This window comes from Theileria orientalis, chromosome 1 (assembly GCF_000740895.1).
Source record: "Theileria orientalis strain Shintoku DNA, chromosome 1, complete genome".
NCBI lineage: Eukaryota > Apicomplexa > Aconoidasida > Piroplasmida > Theileriidae > Theileria > Theileria orientalis.
Window position 1 is genome coordinate 1,591,912 of NC_025260.1, and position 22,649 is coordinate 1,614,560.

Consider the following 22,649-nt stretch of genomic DNA (forward strand, 5'->3'; position numbering starts at 1 on the left):
TCTATATAAACATGAAAAAAATTAAACTTATGTATCATGTATTTATAATTCAGGTGTGTATGTTAAAATTTTGTTCAGGCAGACAGTTACACACACCAGCCCAGAATACGAGTAAGAATTCTAGTAAATTGGACCCTCACAACGGTTCCAAATTAGAAAATATATATTCAAACTTAATAGAAACCAAGAAATTTATTGGAAAATCAAGTTTGTGTAAAGTTAAACAGGATGTCGACACTGAGCACAACACCGACGAAGATACTAAATTGAGCAACTGTAGCAAATGTAATCGCAAAGAAGAAATGAGCAAGATGCCAGACATGTATACTAATTCAGCTAATAGCTCTGATAATGCTCCTAAGGGCACTTCAACTTATAGTTACCCTGACGATACTAAAGACAACAGCGACTCTTCCAAAGTTAGGTTTGGCGCCGATAAGGCCATCGCCAGCAGGCTCAATGCCAAGAGAAACATACTTATGCGACTAAATACCATGGCCAGCAACAGCTCCACTGACCCTTATGATCCTAATGCTGGGTACGGTAACCAATCTCCGGGTTATGGAGGCTCTGGTGGATACGCAACCGATCCCAATGCAGGTGGCGGCATGGGGGCTCCTATGGCCGGGTCTGCTCCTGCTATGCCTGGGGACCCTTCTGCCGCGGGAATGGGCGGCGGTATGGATGCTAGCATGGGGGGAGGAATGAACAACGGCATGGCACCGCAAGCGGGCGGCTATGTGCCTGAAAGCTATCCAGGCCCAGGATCAGTTCCAGGGTCCGCCTATCCAAATCCCGGCTTCGACCCCAACCAGTCTGGATACGGGAACAACAACCAGTACGGTTACAGCAACGACTGGTATAATGGCCCCGATTCCGGCTACGGCAACGGCAGTTATCCTACAAACCCGGTCAGTACCACGCCCTATTCCGACGAAGACGATATTCACGAAAGTTTCAAGTGCAAGTACCTTGCCTTTTTCTTCCCCGAATGCACTGACAAGAAGCCTAGAAACAGGCCAATGCCCGCACCAAATCCAATGCCCCCTGTTTCTCAGCAGTATTGCAACATTTACGGCACAACTGACCTGAACCTAAGGTAGCTTTGTCCTATCATCTGTGGTAGGTAGTGAAACCACTGCTAGTTATCCATTCAACACTAAGACTAACACGACTGTAGCGACTTTTTGTGCAATGCAAATGATTGGCTCGTGGTCAATCAGAACAATTCAGTGAGGCTCACGAGCAATAAGCCCGTTTCAACCATGCAGAACATTGAGCTAAAGGGCAATTACTGCAACAAGGAGTCGCTGTCATGCACTCTTCAACTTGTAAGTAGTCTCACTACCACCATATCAGCTACCACCTAATCACAATTAATAATAATGTCAAACAGGGGGAGAACTCCACAGCTGGACTATCAGTCAGAGGTATGAATGGTGAAAGGACCCTGATAGAATTGAACTCGCTGACCAAGACCGTATCACTAAAGCAGATTAACAATCAAACAACGCAGATATTGCTGGAGACTCCTTACGTAAGAATTCTGACGCATGTTTAAATTACTGCCTATCGGCGCCTTACTGCAAGGCTGACTAATAATTATTTAGAGTAAAATGAACAGCAACTTCCTGCACCTGGTTCAAGTGAACGATGGTGGATTCCAAGGGTAACTTTCTTTAGTAATTACACATCTTTCTATCACTAGTGCATCATATCACATATATATTGACTATCATCTGTACATCTTACCCTCCACACACGTATCCACTTCAAACTAATCATGCTCTGTATACAGGACGTTATCTGTTTTTGTCGACGGCAATCACGTATTTTCTAAACGTGATATACCAACTCAAACCACCGGACTAATGGGTACCTACTTCTACTTATTGCTAGAATAACAACTTATTCAGGCATGTTTATAAGCTCGGGGAACGCTACCTTCGGTAACCTGTCAGTCACCCCGTCGTGATTCTATACATCGTTCATTAATTTTTAAATCTGTAACATTAATGTCATTAACGTAGACGTAAACAACACGACCAATAACAGTCACCGTCGATATTTACTGCTTTACACTATTATGTTACAGGGGTGTAAGGTGTCTTCTTCTGATACTTGATTGTGTTAAGTACTGTCGCCAGGTCCATGTCACTTATTCCCAGTACGGAAAAGGCAAATATCTATAAATTGTGTCACTGACCAACTTTTAGATACGGCAATACTGCTTAACTGCCCAAATTGCGCTTACGATTGCATTCACTTGTTGATACGACAATTTGTCGAGCAATTGTATGTTTCGTTTAACCAAACTCAATACCACTTCCGATGCTTCCACCAATCTAACATCTCCAAACGACTTCACTATCTTCACCATCTGTAAAATTTTTCGTCAACAATATCGGTTATCACTATGAGTCATGCATCAGTATGTATATAAAATATCTTATTCATACTGAGAATGCGTTGAACTGATTTTCCCTAATCTGGGCCATTAAGTGTCTCAATATATCCATTGAAACTTTCTCCAGTCCCCTGTAACAGTATTATCTATCTTGCAACCATTCTATACTACGATTACCACTAAATAAAAGCGCACCGTAGCTGATTATCCTTTGAATGTTTATTTATTTTACAATACGAGTATACTAAATTCACAACTTCATCTCCGGAGTAGGTCTCAATACACTTTTTAATCTCCTATTAAATCCGTCAAAACGACTTACCAATTCATATACTTATTTATTATCCATTATCCATTAGCCATTAACCATTAACCATTAAGTACCATGAGTTACGTAACAGTCGTAATGTGTATAAGGTATTATGTACTGTACTAGTGCTACTAAGGATGGCAACTATCAATCTAGCTAGCTACAATACACTAATACCTTCGATGTGAGCTCCATTAGCTCCACATGGTACAGGGTGTTAGTTTTTACGAGTGAATACACCAACGACAGCAGCGTTGTCTTCCCATAGCCTTCTCTGGCACCAGCATTGTCGAGAGCACCCTTATCGGCAACCGTACCAACCAGCAGTTTATAAAAATGATCTACAAACGACTCTGTCACTTCCCTGGTGATATAATCGCTTTTGCAGTAGGACTGAAAGAGCATGGTTAAACTCTGCCAACAATAAGAGCTCAAATTCTAAATGCGTTGATTAGTATTTCAATTGCGCAGTACGCAACTAAGCATACTGAACTAAAATACCACTAAATGCAAAACACACACTTGCCGTACATGCGTAACACCTGGAACACATATGTAACTAGTATCAATCTACTACGCCTGTGGCTGTGCTCATTCTCCGTACCTTAGTGGCCTGGTCAAACAGATAGCCTAAACTTGCGCACTTGTAGTCCAGCTTAACCACTGAGTGCAGTATCATTGCCACCTGTCTCGGCGAGTATCCAACACCCAGCGAGCCTTCCCTGCTGCCGCCCAGTGTATTTTCCAGCATGAACCTGCTCAGCAGCGCCCTGAACAGTGCTTCGTGGCACACGCACACTCTGCAGTATGCGTTGGCCAGCACCGACACGTGCACACTGTTGAAACTCCCAGCCTTCGTCGCCAACGAATCTGCAATCTTAGCGTACAAGTCCAGGTAGCCTGAATCGATTACGTTTCCGAACTTGGAGAACGCGTTACATATCGACACCAGGCTATCTACGCTGTACGTCAGGTACCGGTCCTCACTCAGCATTTGCCGTGAAAACAAGTCAAAGAGCTGCTTACTCAGCATGGACTTCCTCGAGAATCCGTTTGCCAAGTAGTGTATAACGTTCTCAGTCCATACGCTGCTGCTGCCACCAGAGCAGTCGTGGCTATCGCTGCCGTTGCCATAACGTTCCAAAATGTAGTCCCCAACCTTTCTCATCTCTCTGTCAACTCTCACTCTACTCCTCGACACAACGTTAACCATTTGCGATATCACATTTAAGTCAAACTTATCCAAGTTATCCGTTGCCAGGCCAAGCAGCCTCTTAAGCGTCCTACTGAATGTGGCCCTGTCGGTGCTGCCGTCCTTGGTTTCCGTTCCATCGCTGGAACCGCAACTGGTGCTTTCGAGTCCATTCACCGCTGCTGTCAACCCGTACAGCACTCCGTACTTGCTGAACTGCTCTCCTCTGCTTAACAGCCTGTTCAACAGTCTTTCCAGCAGCTTCACTGTCAACTCCGTGTTTCCGTAGTTTAGTTTACTAAAGCACCTTAAGATTATTCCACAGTCACTTCCATTCAAACTCTCAATTATCTCTTCTATCTGTTGCGCTATACTGTACATAAAACTGTTTTTGTTTATTATGTCTTCCATTTTTACTATTTTGTGGCCACCGTCGACGCAGTACCTCAACAGACGGTCTAAAATCACATCGACATCCGATTTATTATACTTCAAATACGATTCTGCGAACTGTTTTGGCATGATTTTCATGCTTTTTTCCAGAAGAATCTCATTTCTTTCAAACCAGCCGTCTGCCAAGTCGTATGGAATCTTATTCAGAACCTACATAAATACGTTAACGATCACATCATTCCATCTTAATACTCACAATAACTGTTTATACACATTATTTAATGTTATTTTAATATAATTCTGATGCCAATTATGGCCTAAATAACTGGATTCCATTAGTGTGTGTGCAATAATACATTTCATATTTATTTACTAGTTACACATGTACTAAACATAATTACTTTTAGCTAAATATTAACTCATTTAAATCCATTTACTTGTTGGTGTTTTATTTTATCCGCTTTATCTCTTGGTGGCAGTAAATTGCCAAACCTGTTCCTTTCCAAACGACAACACCATCTACTTCTAAACATCCTCAAATAGTTCCACCATCCTATCTATATTACACAATTTATTGTTTTAACTATTATCTACACCTTCTATTGCACATTTTACAATATTATTACCATTTTTAAATACAATAACTGATGTGTACTATAGGGCATCCCGGTATCCATTAAACTCTTCTATTCAATCATATATTCTTTATATTCATATTTTTTTCTGATCATGTATTCATTTTTTATCAATATTTACACATTCCCGTACATAATGTTAACGGATTAAAATATTTACCATAGGCATTCCCATATTATTATTTAAAATTCCTTAAAATCGTCTAGATTGCTATCTCTCTGCAGACCATTCCTATTCTTTCTCCCAATCCGGATGCAAGATTCTATTAAATTTGTGATTATTGCTTTTAAATAACAATGCTAAAGACAGTAGCACAACCATCTACTCTTATCTACAGTGTGTATAAGTGTACCTGTTTGCGACTTCTGATTCTGAAACATCCTGAGTATGTATCATTTTCCTTTTTAACCAAACTTAAATTGGCAATCGCCTCCTCGTCTAAACACAATGTTATTCTGTTAATGTGCTAACAGCCACATAGATCATGTCGATCAAGAAGTGTGAATATATGTTAGTGTGTCCGTACAACTGTGTGAATATATGCGTGTATATGTGCGTTCATAACTGTGTACATATATGCGTGTACGGGTGCACAACTCACCGAAGAGCGTCTTTAGGAACAGGTTTATTGAAAAGAACGAATTGTTCACCAGCACGTTCACATTGCTCTCCCTTGGTAAATCGTAGCCGCCTCCCTGTCTGTGAACACCTCCTTCCAGCCCGGCGGCTCCTCCTGCGACCGCTCGCCATTCGAGGTCTTCGAACTCCTCCATGCCTCCCAGCATGCCGCTGCTGTTTGACGAGTCCACCACTGCCATATTCGTGAACCTCGCTATCACCTCCAGCAGCTCTGTGGGAGTCACCTTAACTCCCGTGAGGTTAATCTTGTGCTCCCACTCGAACTGGTCCCAGTTTTTTCTAAATACTGCTGCCGGTATCACTGAGGGCTTTATGAACTCGTAGAGCGACACGTTGATTGGGTTAAAGGACAGGCACTGCAGCACTATCGTGTTTGAGAAGCTGAAGTACACGTATCCGAAGAGCGTCGTGTCTCCCGTGCCCACTATTCTGAACTTCATCACCATCTTCTTGACTGTGTTCGGCAGCAGCGTTATCATCTTCTTCGGCGTTATCAGCTCCAGCTCCGAGCCCGTCGACAGGTCCAGTGATATGTTTTGCAGCACGTCCTTTGTCTTATTCTCCAGGAACAGGTAGAAGTACAGTTTGTTCCCTATCAGCTTCACGAATCCTTCAACGTAGATCGGGTCCTACACAGCCATTACACCACTGTTTGCATGGTTATCAGAATATTGTTTGTACAGATAAATCCATAGAAACTGTATTTTAATTGCCAATAGTATAAATCTAGTCCATTGGTATATAGAGCATATCTAGTGTAATTGGCAATAAAAACAGTAATGTAATTGCTCATATAAAATATCTAGCGTAATTGCCCATAGAACTTATCTAGTCCAATGATATGTAGCTTGCTCGACAATTAACTACTATTTCTACCATATAAAACCTATCAATCTATCTATATATATCTACGTATCTACCAACCAACACTCATCAACTTACCGTTAGTGATGTAAACTGGTGCGTCTTTGCGTACGTTCCCAGCACATCTGCGCCACCATCTGGCGTTGCGCTTGTTTCCATGCCATCACTCATGCCTTCAGCCCCTGTTGGCAAGGCGTCAATTGTGCTTTCTACTGTCTCCATTCTCCCTCCCAGTGCCGCCGGTGCTGCGGCGAGCGCACTTTCCATGGACCCCCCTTGGGCTTGCGTAATGGCTTCAAAGAAGTCATCAAGGTCTATGTCCACATCAAATGGCTCCTCTCCTAGCGCATCCCCACTCGTTGCTTCACTCAACTTCCCCGTCACTGACATCCTTTCATTGCTTGCGCACAGTGCCAGGTATGTTCCAATCAGCTTAAGGTACCTTTCTCTATCCTTTAGGAGCCCTAGCAGCAGCAGCAGTGCCATCTTCAGCCTCTTCAGACAGCACACATCCTTGTCCACCATGTTGATAAGCTTAATTATGATCAAACAGCTATGTTCAACCATATTTCTACCAGTTCTTGCACTACCAAGCCCTTGGTGGCTGTAATTCCCAGCACTGCCGCTGCTAGTGGTAATGCCGTTTGTCGTATTACCGCTAGTTACAGCACCATTAGCCCCAAAATCGTTAGTTACGCTGCCACCATTATTGACAAAACCATCAGTACTACCACCAGTCACAAAACCATCAGTACCACCACCGCTAGTGACAAAACCGTCTACCGATCCACCTCCCTGACCCCCTGCGCTGAAACTCCTGTGCACCAACTTCAACAGCGTCATTGAGAACGTGTTGAAAAGCAGGATGTCTCTGTTCTTACTCAGCAGGTTGTGCAGACCCACCTCCGTGGCCCCTACTGTGTAACTCGTGCTGTAACTTCCGTCCTCCAGGATAACGTTGTACGCTCCTCGGGAGCTCGTGCTATCCGTCGTGTTCGTCACCAACTCGTAAAGCTGACTCACCACTTTGTAGTTGCTGGAGTACTCACCCACTACGTACAGGCAGTTGCTCAGCACCTCCTTGCTGACTATGTTATTCAGGTTCTGCACTAGCTGATCCAGCAGCTTGTCGACCACCTCCTGCCTTTTGTCCACCTTACTGCCGCCAGGAACACTGCTGCCGGTACCAAGACTACTAGCACTAGTAATACCAACATTACTACTTCCACCAAACCCAGTACTAACACCAAGCCCAGTAACAAGACTACTAGCAGCACTGCCAGTGCCACTACCTGCGGCGGTTATACTCAGCACAGAGTAAAACAGCAACGACACCTGGTGTGCTATCATCTCATTCGCGTCCGTCAGGTACACCAGCATGTCTCCCAGCACTCTCAGCACTGAAGCTGCGTGACTTCTTGTCAGTCTGAACATGCTCTTCACCAGCAGCGACCTGTACTTTGCCACCTCGTCGCTCGCGTAGTTCAAGTCCACCTTCACGAAGCTCTTGACTAGACTCGTCAGTATCGACTCCACGTTCGACTTTGTCGTCACCTTCAGTATCAGGTTCAGCAGCTTCTGCGTGATCACCAGGTTACTCACGCTAAGCCCCTTCAGCAGGTCGTTGACGTAGTTTTCCAGCACGTTGTCCTGCTTACTTGCCAGCTGACTCGCGCTGCTCCCTCTACTCCTCACTATCCTGTTCGCAGTCCTGCTCGACGACTGTATCATATTCAGCTTATCTATGATTATTATCTTGACGTTTAGGTCACTTTCGTTCAACAGCACCTTTATCAGCGACTTACAGCACACGTTCATTTCTACACACTAATGACGCTGACCTAACTTACGGTTTAGGTGCGGGTACTTAAGCAGCAGGTTTGAGCAGTAAAACAGCACTGAGTTGTCGCTCGAGAATTGCAGCAGCAGAAACAAGATTCTCGCCATCATCTGCGCCACTTCTTCGTTTAAACTTGAGAACCTGTCAAAGGAGCACAGTATTGCCAGGTGAACCACTGGCGAGAGGTTCAGCAGGTTTCCTACACGTTTTCATATACTCTCATATCTCTTATGCTTACTTTCTATTGCGATGATAAACTGTATGCAGAGATCCAGGTTGCAGCTTTCCAACAGTTTATATGCTCTCACCGTTCCAAACACGTCGTCACTCTATAGGTCGCGTCAGCATTTACCACTATCACTTTAATCTATCTATGCCTATATACCTATCCAATAAATATATACTATAATTTGTGTCTATATCTACACCCGTACCGAGGTAATGAAATTCTCCACTGACTTAAATGAGGACGTTATCAAATCCGACCCAAAATGGTCTGATATGTTCGTCAAACACAGGAGGGCATTCCTGTACACATACGGCTCCCTGTGCTCCTACACACGAATATCGCCTCGTTAGCCATCTTTTTTATGCTCACGACTTTTATTAACCATGCATACCACAGCTATAACTATCTAACTACACCTATTATGACCTTAGTCCGGTCACACTTACTATGTTGTCTATAATTGACGGTATCAGCGGCTGTATCAGCCCAAACACGTTCAATCTCGATATCAATCTCAACACAGCTCCGCGAATGAACTCATTTGGTGAACACAGGTCATTTCTTAGTGCGTTGCTACGTTATTATGATTACTACTTTGTTCAACACTTACCACACCAAAATTAACTCGTCCCTCGGCGTACCGTCTGGCTTATTCATATTAAACGTGTGAAAGAACAGATACACCAGTCTTTTTATTCTGTGGTTGTTGTTCGGCACTATGAATCTGATGATATCCATCAGAAACCCTGACACATCGTCTCCTCTGAGATGGACTAAAAAAAGTCATGAATCCCATTGTAGTCAAAAAACGAGTTAACTCATTTATAACTAATAACTTGAACTGCTTAATATCTAAATAGTTAAGCCTTTTTATATCTAACTGAGCTGTGTTAAGTACATACACAGCAGAAGATCCTCCATCGCTTTCACTTTTCTACTCAGTTTATTATCTTCCAGGTTCTTTCTGATCGAGTTTAATGATCCTAGATGACTAGTATCCAGGTCAATATAGATTGGACAGTCAGATTCCTGCTTGTCCATCTCAACTGCTCAAAACAATAATGTATGCGATACTATATGTTGTGGTACTAATATGTCTATCGATATGGTTTTAATACTCTACTGTAAATGCCAATGTTTATTATGGTAGTTTAAAAGTGTCAAATATCACTGATTTACGGATTACACAGCCCGATAACAGAATTTTTAGTAGTGTCACTTTTATTGATGTATAATTATTATTTTATTCCATTTAATACCATACACTAGATTTAGTAGTTTTATCACATCGTTTGTGTTGTAAATTTGAGCCCTGATAGGTTACTTTTTTCTAAAGCTATTACTTATGGTTTAGCTAAAATATTCAGGTTCCATAACTAATATTGCAAATTTAAGGCTGTTATTAAACACTGTTTAATAGTTTGTTATTATTTTTTACAATTTTGATGATATTTATGCTTGAATCGGCTAGTTGTTGCTACACATAAATACATATATCAAAGTATTCGCATCTAATTTTAAATTTAATATTCAAGAGTCTGTATTTTGCTATTATGAGGTCATAATACTAGTATTGTGACTGGAACTAAGAGTTTGGTTCAAAGGAGATTATACATTTTGTATTAACTATTACACACCAGGTCATAATTACTGCTTACACGATGTTGCAACATCTGCTTTGCGTTTACAACCTCGTGGGCCTACTGGTGTCTATATTTCTGGCCTCAAAGACCACTCCTACTCATATGTTTTACGAGTATTCAAAAATCATAGTTTCCATTAGGGTCTACAGACACATCCCGTTCTTTTGGGACTTAGTCTTTTATTCCTGCTTCGTCCTATCGTTTTACGGGCTGTTTAGCATTTCGGGAGAGCTGGTAAATTTCCTCTACGTACCCCAGGTCACCACTCTATATGTGCCTCATCTCGCCTCACAGCTGAGGTTGCTTTTCAGATTACTCTTTGACCTGAAACTGCACAAATCGCATAAAATATCTAATCTCATGTTGAAGCTTTTGAACTGCCTATTGGCTATCGTAGTCTGGTCCTACATTAAGTTTTACAGGTCACAGCGAGATTTTTACCACAACTTGATCTTAGCTCATCAGGAAAGGACCGAAATGGAGTTTCTGAAGAAAAATTGTTTAAAAATATGATCACTTCAAAGCTGTTTTAACTTTCTGTAAAATAAACACAGTAATATTTTAACTATTTATTCACCTATTTTTATACACATAAAGTATTTACTACATTCAAATTACACTGTTACTGCATTGCTGACTGGTTAAGTGAAAGCTTAATTCACTTGATTTACACCTCGGTATAAAAAGGGGGCGCTATTATCTCATACGAATGTTAATGGTACCGCAATTATAGTATTGTGGCACATATACTATTGGCGTTATCTTTAGATATTTTCATAATATTATGTGACCACTGATAAAACCACATGTTAGGCTACTAATATTACCATTATTTCATATAGATAATAGTCGATTAATGAAAGTTACCATTACTTCAAATTATTTAGACCTTTCTAGTGTTACAAAGGCCTGCTATTATGGTAATCATTCCATATTGTTACATGTTTGTGACTAATTGAGTTTTATTATTTATAACATCAATTAATACTAATGAATATAAGTTCTTATTCTGTAGGTGCACTTGATGAGTCTTGTTCATTTGTAACTGGTGAACCATCTCCACCAGACGAATCAGCATCAGCAGCTGTACTAGATCCGCCAGATGCATCAGCATCAGGTGTTGCATCCTTAGATTGCTCACTTGTATCCGTTGAACCAGATTCGGCTTGAGTTGCATCTGTCGAACCAGCTTCAGCTGATTCTTTAGCTTCGTTAGCTGGTACACTTGATGCCTGGTTGGGATCAGCAGGAAATTCAGATGATTCTGAATTAGCTTGGTTTGCATCTGTTGAAGCAGGCCTAGCCTCATTTGTTCTTTTTATGGTTCCAACATGTTTCCACACTTTAGTTTCATCAAATTTATAGAACAATGATTCATAGGCATCACGAACAGTAATTTCCTTAGATACACCATCAAATGTCACTGATTTAGGCTTTTCGAGACTATGCTCTCCCCTTTTCCACACATCCATGTTATTAAACCTTACTAATATACACGGGAGCTCTGGTTTGAAAGCATAAGTACGAGTACCCATGAATTCATCCGAAAGATGTTCCTTATCTTCCATTAATACTGGATTACCATCTGCGTCAGCCTTAAATGCTTTAAGGCCACGAAGGTTTTCTGGAACTTGATTAACAGCAACGGCATTGGCTGGTTGAGCTAATGTGCTAGCGACATCTTCAGAAGATTCGGAAACAGGGGCTCCAGCTTCTGCTGAAACTTCAGCTTCGGAAGCATCAGCTGAAACATTATTAGCCTCAACACTATTAGCATTACCTGATGTCCCATCAGCTGTTGATGCCGAATCTTCTTCACCTGCTTTGACTGGGACCACAAGATTCCAGTGACTGTGTGTCAACAGGTAAACCAATATGTATGAAGCAAACCAATACAACTTCATTTTCGAGTATTTTGGTTATGTCTGGAACAGCTAATCCTACCAATCATAGTGCTGGGGTCAGTCCAACCTTCTTGTAGTAGCTGACTCGAAGCTGAAATAGACCATATTGATACTTTAATGATACCATCATGCACCAATTCACCAAACGAGTTGTTCTATGTGAGTACAAATATGTCTGGTATACGTATTATTTGCTGTTATAATTGTAGTTTGCTCGTTATTACGTGCTACACAGTACTCTAATTGTTGATTTTGTAATATGGTGTTATGATTCTATCTACAATTGATATATCAGTGATTCTACACATAAATGGTACAATAAGATTACGTTATTCATGATGAATAATTGATATTACACATACACATTTGACTCAACAGTTAATGATGAATACACACGTCAACTACCACTGATATCGATGGTATACCTAATGTTCACACAACACACAAGTACTGATAAATACGGATACATATACGTGATAATCAGGTACTATAGGTTAATATAATGTATAATAAGACAGGTATATAGTCATGACCTAGTTAGCTATTCTTATACACATATAAAGTTTTTAATACATTTAATGTACACATGTTACTACATTTGACCATTCAATAATAGCTTATTAGTTAGCCAGTCATTTTACAAATATTTGCGATAAAGTGACACTGTTAATTCAAAGTTGCTAAAATAATTTTCTTCAAACTTCTTCTACCCTTAGACAATTAGCATTTGATATAACAGATTTAACGATGGACGGTACCGTAACGTGAGTGAATCTTGACCTTACAAACACTCCATAGGCCAATTATAATGGTTCACCGTTCCGTTGATTACATATGAGGGTCATTCGTGATACGTGGTTGTGATGGACGTAGACTTACAATGAAACACCAAAAACATAAATGACTGCTAGCTATAAGTTATTAAACTGTTGGATCTTCTGAAATACAAAATTCGGTAGTAGTTGTTTTATGAGCTTCTATGAAGAACTTTAGGTTTTCTTTCTCTAGACATAGTAACAACGTGTTTCCATTCACCTGTTTCCTCATCCTTCTTAAAAAAAGCTGTTTTTTCGGCGTCGCGTACGGCCACTTCCGACAAAACGGTGTCATATGTTACAGATTTAGGCAAATCAACCTTGCCATCTCCCCTTCTCCAAACGTTTTTATCATCGAACATAACCAAAATGCATTCGACACCAGGTTTGAAAGCATACGTATAATTACCCATAAAATCATCCTGAAGAAAGTCATTATTGGTCATTTCTATTGAATCATTCTCCTTATAAAGTTTAATAACTTCAGACGAATCTTTATCTTTTGATTCTGACGGTGGAAAAGCTAAAGCGGATTCATTAATAGCTTCATCGAGAATAGCTATAATCTTATCTAAAGCTTTTTTTTTATCCTCTTCAGACTCTAAATTAGCTGGTAGTGAAGAAGAACTGGGATCAGATTGATCAACTGAAGCTATTTCGCCACCATCATCAGATACATCGCCCGCTCTTACTTTTAAAAAGAGATTCCCATGACCTCGTGTCAGCAGGCATATTAATATATATGTATTAAAGCAAATTATATTCATATCTTATCATATTAAGAACATACATAATACATTGTAATAACAATCGTTCTGGGGGTCGATTATTTATACATTTAATATTCTACTCAAATTATAAGTTTATATTGTTTATACTTTAAAGATACCATCATGCACCAATTCACCAAACGAGTTGTTCTATGTGAGTACAAATATGTCTGGTATACGTATTATTTGCTGTTATAATTGTAGTTTGCTCGTTATTACGTGCTACACAGTACTCTAATTGTTGATTTTGTAATATGGTGTTATGATTCTATCTACAATTGATATATCAGTGATTCTACACATAAATGGTACAATAAGATTACGTTATTCATGATGAATAATTGATATTACACATACACATTTGAGTCAACAGTTAATGATGAATACACACGTCAACTACCACTGATATCGATGGTATACCTAATGTTCACACAACACACAAGTACTGATAAATACGGATACATATACGTGATAATCAGGTACTATAGGTTAATATAATGTATAATAAGACAGCTATTTTGTGATCAAATACAGTCAAGTACAACAATCAACTGACTTGAAGTCAATGGAACAACATTTGAAGGTTAATGAGTAATAGAATCCAGTTGAAGACATGACCACAGGTAGTTTGAGGTGTGTTAAAGGACATTTTACACAATCTCAACAACACATATATACTGATATTTAGCTTAACACATGTGCATATACCTGTATACTTATATGCAATTTTACGTTTGTAAAATTCCACATTGTATATAATTATATGATTTATAGCATATTGTTATATTAAGGTACATATATAAAATCATGTAAGCAGTTGAGTAATAATTAATAGGCTGGTGCATTTATTACTATCGCTATAAGCTTATTTATTTAACAAATAAATTGAATTAAAATTTAAACTTGCTCTTGCAATAACTGCTTCCTGTACTTCAAAATCAGTTCATCGAAGTTCTCGTCCCCATTATCTACACAGTATTATCGAATATTAACAAATAAAAGTCATCAAAATCCCATATTTATAGTAAATAAATAAAATGGTTATAATTTAGAAATTATGGACATGAATTTCTAGTTAAATAGCTAAAAATTACGTTGATAAAGCTCCTTGAACTCTTGCATCAGCCTTTCCTCCTCTTTTATCAGCCACAGGGGCTTAATGTATATAACATTGCATCCCATTAACCTTAGCTTTTCTAACTCGTAAACTCTCTTAATATCAGGGCGCGCCTATCATAAATTTTTTTTACACATTTATAAAAATAATTACAACTGGAATCATTCGTTAATTTACAAATTATTTAGTACCTAGTATTAAAAACTTACTGTTTTCGGAAGTATTTCATATTTATACGGTTTAATGTGGGCTCTCAGTGCTATTTTATCATAGTGAATTATTGACACTGTTCCGCCGACCTTTTTAATAACATCGACACTTGACTGGTCGCAACTGGCTACCACAATGTCGATCTTGTAAGGGAAGGGATAATTGTTCTATAAAGTTGTTGATGAGCTCACAAGTTAAAAACAACAGCCACAACAATAACTAATTTGTGCGTACATATATACAATATGTAAACTACTGTTAAAGGTACATAAAAATAAACACACACTGAGTTGTATATATATTTTTACAAATCTGGAGGCCATATATAAGCATACTGTTGAAATCTGTTGTTACTTTACTTACCACGTTGAACAGATGTACTCCATTTTTAACCTTGACGCACTTCGAGTCGTGCAAATGCCGCTGTGTTATTGGAAACCTAACGTCGAGCCTACCTCGTTCGATGAAGTACCGTAATTTACACAGGTTCAGCTGGTCATATTTTTTATCAAATCTAAAGAGTTATCATTAATCTCACCTATCGCAAATGTAAACTAGTTAAACAGTAACACATATATATAATCTACTTCGAAAGGATAGCCTCCGGGTATTTAGGGAGCCTTGTGTAGAGTGGACTCTGTCCTCCTTCAAACGTTCTACTATTTGGCTTCCTTCCTCTATTTTTGTCGTTTTTCTTTCTTATTCCCCTAGCGTTAGACTTTTTACCGATACCTCTTTTTTTATGCCTCAAAAGCCCCTAAAACCCATTATTAAATGACTAACCACCTATAACTATTAGCTACTAGTATACTTCAGAATAACTACTATATAACTATTTCTACACATTACACACTCGATTAAAGTACAACTACCTATCTATTAATATTGAAATTGCTGTAGAAACTAACATAAATGCGTAAATTTCTTGGCTCAATCGGGAATAACGGCCTTTTAGAAAAGGCAAACCTCCTATTAAATGGGTGTGGCACAAATTTATTTTCAGATTTATGTTGTTCCTCAAAGTGAACTCCTCTCAGTTTCCCATCTACAAGCTTTACATCCTTTCTAATTTTCATCAAATTTAAGTCTTCATTTCCCACGTTTACCGCTTTCTTCACTTTACTGCTAACATAAATTCTATCAGATGCATCAGGAGTCACATGTGTGTTATCACTTATTGTCCAACTGTTTTTAACTGTATTTGTGCTAAATAATCTGAAATTCCTGGATTTATTTCCACTCAACTTAGCGTCCAACACACCGGGAATAATTTGATTGGCCAAAGGTCTTTTGGCCATATTATTCGATATATAGCACATTAAATGACTCCTGGATGTAATTATATTACTTAAATTTTTATAAATCATTTATATATATACAAAACTTGTATAAACAACTCAAAGTGGTTAAAACACTACTAATTAATCAATTTAATATACAGATTATCAGAGATTCCATCTGTTAACCCAATTTTATTTACACCATGGTAGCATATATGTTAGAATCTACTCAATATATATGCAATTGTTTTTATTTTGTGTTGTTATGTTCAACATTTGCACACCACACACCAATACCCTATTACTCTACAGTTTACCATATTCGTGCCACAAACAGTTATAAATCACAATATTATACACGATTTAAACCTCATTTGAGCTAAAATTTTCATTTATAATTCACTTCGTGCTCGTACGACGATGCAGTCCCCCTTGAGCCCTTTATGACTCTAATATTTCCATAAAAATCCGGATCGACTCCCTTGAACGTCCTGTCGTCATTTGACGATATCTTTTCATAGAGCGTTTCAAACTTCTCCCTCAATTCCATGTTCTTCAGCCTACTTAACTGCTGACTGGCTGCCTCTTCAGACTTTTCACTTTCCGCTTTCTCTCTTTCGCTTCCACTGCTTTCAACTACATCAACGTCATCCAACCTTTCCGGGTCGTCTTGCCCACGCCAGTTTTCTAAATATTTGTCTATCGCCTCCGCCAGATGGTCATATCTGAACGTGTAGGTCCCCCATTCCAACACGCCCAGTGCCACCAGCAGCTCATATGGGTACATCAGCATCTTCTCCAACTCTCTGGGCAGCGACAGCGGCGTCAAATTGCAGCTCAGCAGTATCCACACTTCTACTTTTGGGAAGTTGAGCAGCTTCGCCTCCGTCAGGTGATTCACTGAGAACAGCCAGTACGCCTTACCTTTTTGCGTCAACAGCTTCTGAAGCTGCTGCCTTAGCCTGATCCCTCCTTTGAACGATTTTGCCACTGCTATTATTCCAAAGTTTGTTGCTTGCTGTGCCTTTTCCACCATTGAGTATCTTTTCATTGTATATTTGTTACAGAGGTTACATCTATCCAACATCTGACAGTTTCCAAAATTCATTCCATTAATCGTACCATTAACATGATTGTTATCCGAATCATTAACCCATTCACCCTTTTTACCAACTATGATCTGGTAAAAGTGTGTATAACACACGCTTAACCCAATTAACTTAGCCATCGCTTCATCTTCTGATTCACTCAAGTATAACACCAACAGCTTATTTCCCTCTATCTTCTTACCGTTGGTCACTGTAACCTTGTCCGGACTGGAGCAATCGGTTGTATGCTCATATACTACTCTGTTACACACCATCACGGTGCCAGTACCACTGTCATCAGAATCAGACTTACTTTCTCCCACATTAGCTACGTAGAACCTTCTTCTGTTCTTCCTGAAGATGCTTGAAACTTCATTTACAATATGATGTACTGATGATGAGTAAATGTACAAAACTGAATCAAATTCGAGAGAACTACACAGCCCACTTATCTGCAAAACCAATATAGAGAAACCGAATTTAGTAAAAGTAGCTATGTATAACTGCAAACAGTAACACACACACATATGCTGATACAAGAAATAACTACAATTAAATCCTCACCTTCTCAGCTATTGGTTCCAACTGCAATGGCAGCTTAGAATACAAATAAAATACATAGTTTGGCACATCTAACTCAAAATAGCACCCATCTCCGACATACACCAGACAATCTACGATATGTTTATTAATTTTTCAATTATATAGTCAAAATACCTGTCTGGAAGCGCTTTGTTGCCACAACATCCAAACAGCAGCTCCCGGTCAATATATCGCCAAGAATATAAAATTTAACTGTGGAATCTGATTTAAAAACATCTTGCAAGTAGTTGCAGACCGATATCGACGCGTTTGTATTGGTAGATTGAATACATACTGCCTTGAAACCCCGCTCCTTTATAGTAGAGACTAGAAGGTCCAAATTCTGATATTCCATATATGTATATATTACAAACACAATTCCTTTTATCTGATATATTAAAATCTCCTCTTTTACATTTCACTATTATATACTTTACCAAACATTGGCGCCCTACCCAGTCATATGGTGTTGTTTTTTATTGAAGCTCAGAATACTTACACATTTCATTTTTAATCACTTAAAACGTCCTAATATTTAATGTTGATTAGTAAAAGGGGCAATGGCGCCCGTTTAAATGTTCCAATATGGTCATTTTGTTTAGACACCTTTTTGGCCATATAAATTACCATTATTTTTCTTATGAATCTGTTAAAATGTTTACAATTATTTATATTTTATCTATAATTATATTTGCATTTCCTAATTTTGGAAAATGTGAGTGCTTGAAGGACTACACGTATGTTTGTATTTACTAAATGATTTTCAGAAACGAGTGCCCCGAAGGTTTTTATTAGCCACCAGTTACCCACTATTATAATATACACTGTCAAAACATATGTTATTTATCACTATATTTATCAATTAATTAAAGAATAGGCTGGACCCTGAGTGGGTGGGATGCTGGAGTTTGTAAGGCTCCAATTTCTTATTTCGGCCCTTGCTCTTCTGAGATAATCTCTGCGAATAACAGACTGGACAAAGGAATATTGGAGAAGAAGTGCGGGATAACCTGGTATGATAACAATTATTCGTTATCCATCATTAGAAAAGAATACACTTTTCCTCAGGCCTTGTTTGGAGGTGTGTGAAAGGGACCTGGGAAGATGCCCAAAGAACTGGCTAAGCAGCAACAATACATGTACTCCGTCATCCTCCTATAAGGGTATTTTACTATGCTAACTCCCGTTACTAATCCATAATTAAATGATGAGCTTTAACAAATGGTAGGAAACTGCAGTGGACCAGTCAGCTTGGAGTCCATGGAAATGAGTCAGAAGATACTCTGGGGAATGAAGTGCGACATTCATTTCACGTGTAAGGTATTTTTATACAATACGTATGCCCTTTATTAGGATTCATGTCAAAAGGACTATTATTCCAAGTTCCCTAAGGTATCATCCATCATAGCTATTACTATCATTATAAATAGCATATCACACAAACATATATATCGTGTATAAAATATCTAACTACAACAACTTATAACAAAACTATAGGACTGGAAACTGGGTATTTAATATATCTTATTAACGTTCAGTGGGAGGTAACTGCGAAGCACCCAAGAGCTACAATGGACCATGCCATTCTATAACAAATTTATCTTTTTTTAATCAGAAAATGAAGGTAATAATAAACATAAATAGGGTCTATTTTATAAAATAGTTACATGATTTTTATTGTTTTTTTTTTAAAAAAAAGTTATACCATTTATCAGTTTTACTTAAAATAAAAAATTTGTTTTAGGAGCAATTTGAAGTAGTTTGTAATGTAAAATATCCTTGTAAAGCTGGAAAATAATTTTTACAATTTATAGTTATCTATTGAATATTATAAGGGATATGAGGAACAAGGGAAACCGGATGGACAACATCAACTTTAAATCAACAATTATAGGTTATAGAGATAAAATTTTGCTTATGAATTAATATGCCGTTTAAGAATCCAGACTATTCAAATAAACAACTGTTATCTGGTTCATATATGGGAGAAGGGGCTAATAAAGGAATGAAACACAAGTAAAGTTGTAGAAGAAGTAAATGAGCTATTATTTTCTAGATAGATTTACTTCATCAATTCAAGGAAATATAACCATATATTAATAGCAAACGGGCTCGTGAATAAGTAAAATAGTGTCAATTAAAAGATAGTTTGTTATAAAACTAGAGTGATCATGGGGGAGTGAGGGTATACACTGATTGACAGTTTTAATAAGTTCCAGGAAAACTATAAAAACATGTGTAACATTCATTAAAAATAGCAGGACATTTCAAAAGGCTGGAGCATTTTCTTTAAACACATCAAATATGATGTGTATTTATATATCCATAGACCATAGAATCTGCTACTCGTACTAGCTCAGAATATTATTTTTTTATTTTAATTAATTTTCTATTAATTTTAATATTATTTTTTGTATTTTAGTGGTACATTTTATAAATTTATGATGTATTTATAGCAGTTTGTGTTGTCGCCAGCCGCGTGCTGGTTCGACTACCTCTATGTTTGTAATACTCACGTTTGCTGGTATTTTTATTGCTAATTCACTATCAGTTAGACCAGCTGTATTATAGTATTTGTAGAATCCTAAAAATTTGGATTTATTTGTTTCTGTATTATATTGTTTGTCTATGAGCTTTAACAAATGAGATTTAAGCAGCTTTTTTGATCAATATAACCATGTTTAATTATACCTTATATTTTGAATATATGAGATATTATCGCAACCATAAATTTAGTGTATTTATCGCAATATCGAGTCAGTAAAAATGACATAAGATGGGAGGAGGTTACTCTGATCTTAATGTTTTATTTCACGCCAAGAACACTGACAAATATTCCGAAAATGGATATAATATAACAGTTAAGAAAGAAAACTTTCCTGGATGCAGTAATTTTGTTGTATTTACACATACTATAACATTTACTAAGGAAGAAGATAAATTAAATTACAACGTTTTATTATATGATGGTAATACAATTAACAAGGGCAACCGTGTATTCGGTTATTATTATCCTAGAGATATTAATCAAGTTGTTGAAGAGTTAAAAATTTATTATTTTGTTTTAGAACCTAATGTCCCTCTGGTTGTTTCATTTAAATGCCCAGGTAACATATACAACTGTTATTTCGGTAAATTGAAAGAGGCCGGATGGGATCGAGCTTATAACATAACCAGTTATTCCTTTGGTAAGGAATGTGACAAATCCCATTTGCTAGCTGAACTAAGGACGATGACTCGGAACAAAAAAATTGGATTTACAATTGGGACGGACAACGTTGATATTTTCGGCATTAGGCAGGAAATAAAAGATAAGAACTTCAGATTTATTTTTATCCCTAAAGGTAAAAAGTCACTTCAAGGAAATCAATTATTATTTGCCATCGACTTTGATAAACAAGTCCCCAAACTTTCTGATACTTCTGATGACATAAAATCACACTGTTCAGGCATTTTAAACCACGTTTGTAAGAATTCATCAAAGAAGGAAAATTGTATGAGTCAAACAAAAACACAATATAGTATACAATACAATTTCGAATTTAAACACAAAAATGCCATTGACCCATATTATCTTAATTCAGTTAATGGGCACTTTTTTGATGGAATTATGGTTTACTTTGTTAGAACAAGTGACAGGCCTCCACAATCGTCTTGTGAAAACGAAGAAGACAATAAGTGTATGGCATTGCTTGTGGAGTTTGTAGATTCCTGTAATTCCAAAATACACATAAAGAGAAAGGATAAAGAAGGTTATTGGTGGTCTAAAGAGAAAGTTGATTACAAGGATGACGATACTTTGTTAAAAAAACTGAAGGAAATAAAAGAGCAAGCCCAAAATGAGGTGAACACTGTCATTCTTGATAAGAAAGAAAGGTACTTGGGGGTTGAAAGTGTTGATCCAAAGGATATTGTAGTATACAAACAATACACATACAAGTTTAAAGGTGCTAAGAATCCTAATATCATATATGATAGAAAAGATCCAGGTATCTCAGCAATCCAATCAAGCACGATAAAATCACAAAATGTTGAAGTATACTTTCTTAAAGCTGGTGGAAAAGAAGATAAAAAACCATTTTTAATCGTATTGGATCAGAATGGTCAACCAGAAAATAAGAAGAAAGCATACTACTTTAAACATAAAGCCTCATTCAAAGAATGGAAAGAATTTACTGATTTCAACAAATTACAGGACAAATTGGACAAAATATCAAAGTATGGAAAGTGTATTCATAATTTATCATTACTACAATGGTACGCTTATGAGATATTAACTGGTAAAGATCCTCCACCACAGAAACCAAAAGAAGAAAAAACTCCAAATAGACCAGATACATTTAAACCACCGCCAAAAGAAAAAACTCTACCTATTCCATTGATAGCAGGTTGTAGTACAGCAGGAGGAGTATTTGTAATTTCTTCAGCAGCTGGTTATGGTATCTATTGGTACAACACAACCATCAAACTCTTGACATAGTTTACACAATCAGGTTGTTTACTCTCACTTGTGTACCATATTTCACTGTACTATACTGTAAACACCTGTAAAATATTGTCAAATGTACCAAAACAGTATTCAACAACTGTAACATATCACTCACCTCTAATCCAATGCAGTTTTATAACATATGTGTTAGCCATGTTTATTTATAATAGCCTTGTACATACTCAAATAACATCCATCATATCCATTAAGTTATTTCATAATAACCTAAAAACAGCCTATC

The 22,649-nt window shown here is 37.8% G+C and overlaps 8 protein-coding genes across 8 annotated transcripts; 4 read left to right on the forward strand and 4 right to left on the reverse strand.

Annotated features, from left to right (window-relative positions):
• Positions 1 to 11: 11 nt before the first annotated feature.
• TOT_010000650 (conserved hypothetical protein) lies at positions 12 to 1,904 on the forward strand (the record flags this gene model as incomplete). The annotated part of the gene is made up of 5 exons (XM_009691196.1): positions 12 to 1,099; positions 1,181 to 1,331; positions 1,397 to 1,537; positions 1,611 to 1,669; positions 1,799 to 1,904. The coding sequence occupies 5 exons, from the start codon at positions 12 to 14 to the stop codon at positions 1,902 to 1,904; spliced, it is 1,545 nt and encodes a 514-aa protein (XP_009689491.1).
• Positions 1,905 to 1,908: 4 nt separating this feature from the next.
• On the reverse strand, positions 1,909 to 9,551 carry TOT_010000651 (coatamer subunit beta; the record flags this gene model as incomplete). The annotated part of the gene is given in 19 exon segments (XM_009691197.1): positions 1,909 to 1,977; positions 2,255 to 2,380; positions 2,460 to 2,538; positions 2,603 to 2,703; positions 2,895 to 3,155; positions 3,322 to 4,512; positions 4,740 to 4,859; positions 5,291 to 5,376; positions 5,540 to 5,606; positions 5,679 to 6,206; positions 6,520 to 6,578; positions 6,702 to 7,037; positions 7,257 to 8,261; positions 8,277 to 8,480; positions 8,520 to 8,610; positions 8,716 to 8,835; positions 8,957 to 9,083; positions 9,121 to 9,283; positions 9,413 to 9,551. The coding sequence occupies 19 exon segments, from the start codon at positions 9,549 to 9,551 to the stop codon at positions 1,909 to 1,911; spliced, it is 4,872 nt and encodes a 1,623-aa protein (XP_009689492.1).
• A 620-nt stretch (positions 9,552 to 10,171) lies between these two features.
• Positions 10,172 to 11,108, forward strand: TOT_010000652 (hypothetical protein; the record flags this gene model as incomplete). The annotated part of the gene is made up of 2 exons (XM_009691198.1): positions 10,172 to 10,652; positions 10,996 to 11,108. The coding sequence occupies 2 exons, from the start codon at positions 10,172 to 10,174 to the stop codon at positions 11,106 to 11,108; spliced, it is 594 nt and encodes a 197-aa protein (XP_009689493.1).
• A 49-nt stretch (positions 11,109 to 11,157) lies between these two features.
• Positions 11,158 to 12,057, reverse strand: TOT_010000653 (conserved hypothetical protein; the record flags this gene model as incomplete). The annotated part of the gene is made up of 1 exon (XM_009691199.1): positions 11,158 to 12,057. The coding sequence occupies one exon, from the start codon at positions 12,055 to 12,057 to the stop codon at positions 11,158 to 11,160; it is 900 nt and encodes a 299-aa protein (XP_009689494.1).
• A 967-nt stretch (positions 12,058 to 13,024) lies between these two features.
• Positions 13,025 to 13,639, reverse strand: TOT_010000654 (conserved hypothetical protein; the record flags this gene model as incomplete). The annotated part of the gene is made up of 1 exon (XM_009691200.1): positions 13,025 to 13,639. The coding sequence occupies one exon, from the start codon at positions 13,637 to 13,639 to the stop codon at positions 13,025 to 13,027; it is 615 nt and encodes a 204-aa protein (XP_009689495.1).
• Positions 13,640 to 14,539: 900 nt separating this feature from the next.
• Positions 14,540 to 18,274, reverse strand: TOT_010000655 (ribosomal protein L15; the record flags this gene model as incomplete). The annotated part of the gene is made up of 10 exons (XM_009691201.1): positions 14,540 to 14,610; positions 14,737 to 14,872; positions 14,969 to 15,136; positions 15,333 to 15,483; positions 15,557 to 15,726; positions 15,878 to 16,091; positions 16,669 to 16,861; positions 16,928 to 17,789; positions 17,902 to 18,011; positions 18,055 to 18,274. 10 exons carry the CDS (start codon positions 18,272 to 18,274, stop codon positions 14,540 to 14,542), a joined length of 2,295 nt encoding a protein of 764 aa, XP_009689496.1.
• Positions 18,275 to 18,804: 530 nt separating this feature from the next.
• Positions 18,805 to 19,717, forward strand: TOT_010001284 (Plasmodium falciparum CPW-WPC repeat containing protein; the record flags this gene model as incomplete). Its single annotated transcript, XM_009691202.1, has 7 exons — positions 18,805 to 18,932; positions 18,988 to 19,082; positions 19,148 to 19,239; positions 19,273 to 19,311; positions 19,417 to 19,429; positions 19,458 to 19,543; positions 19,664 to 19,717. 7 exons carry the CDS (start codon positions 18,805 to 18,807, stop codon positions 19,715 to 19,717), a joined length of 507 nt encoding a protein of 168 aa, XP_009689497.1.
• Positions 19,718 to 19,846: 129 nt separating this feature from the next.
• On the forward strand, positions 19,847 to 22,399 carry TOT_010000657 (hypothetical protein; the record flags this gene model as incomplete). The annotated part of the gene is made up of 3 exons (XM_009691203.1): positions 19,847 to 19,935; positions 20,376 to 20,481; positions 20,696 to 22,399. The coding sequence occupies 3 exons, from the start codon at positions 19,847 to 19,849 to the stop codon at positions 22,397 to 22,399; spliced, it is 1,899 nt and encodes a 632-aa protein (XP_009689498.1).
• Between the last annotated feature and the right edge of the window lie 250 nt (positions 22,400 to 22,649).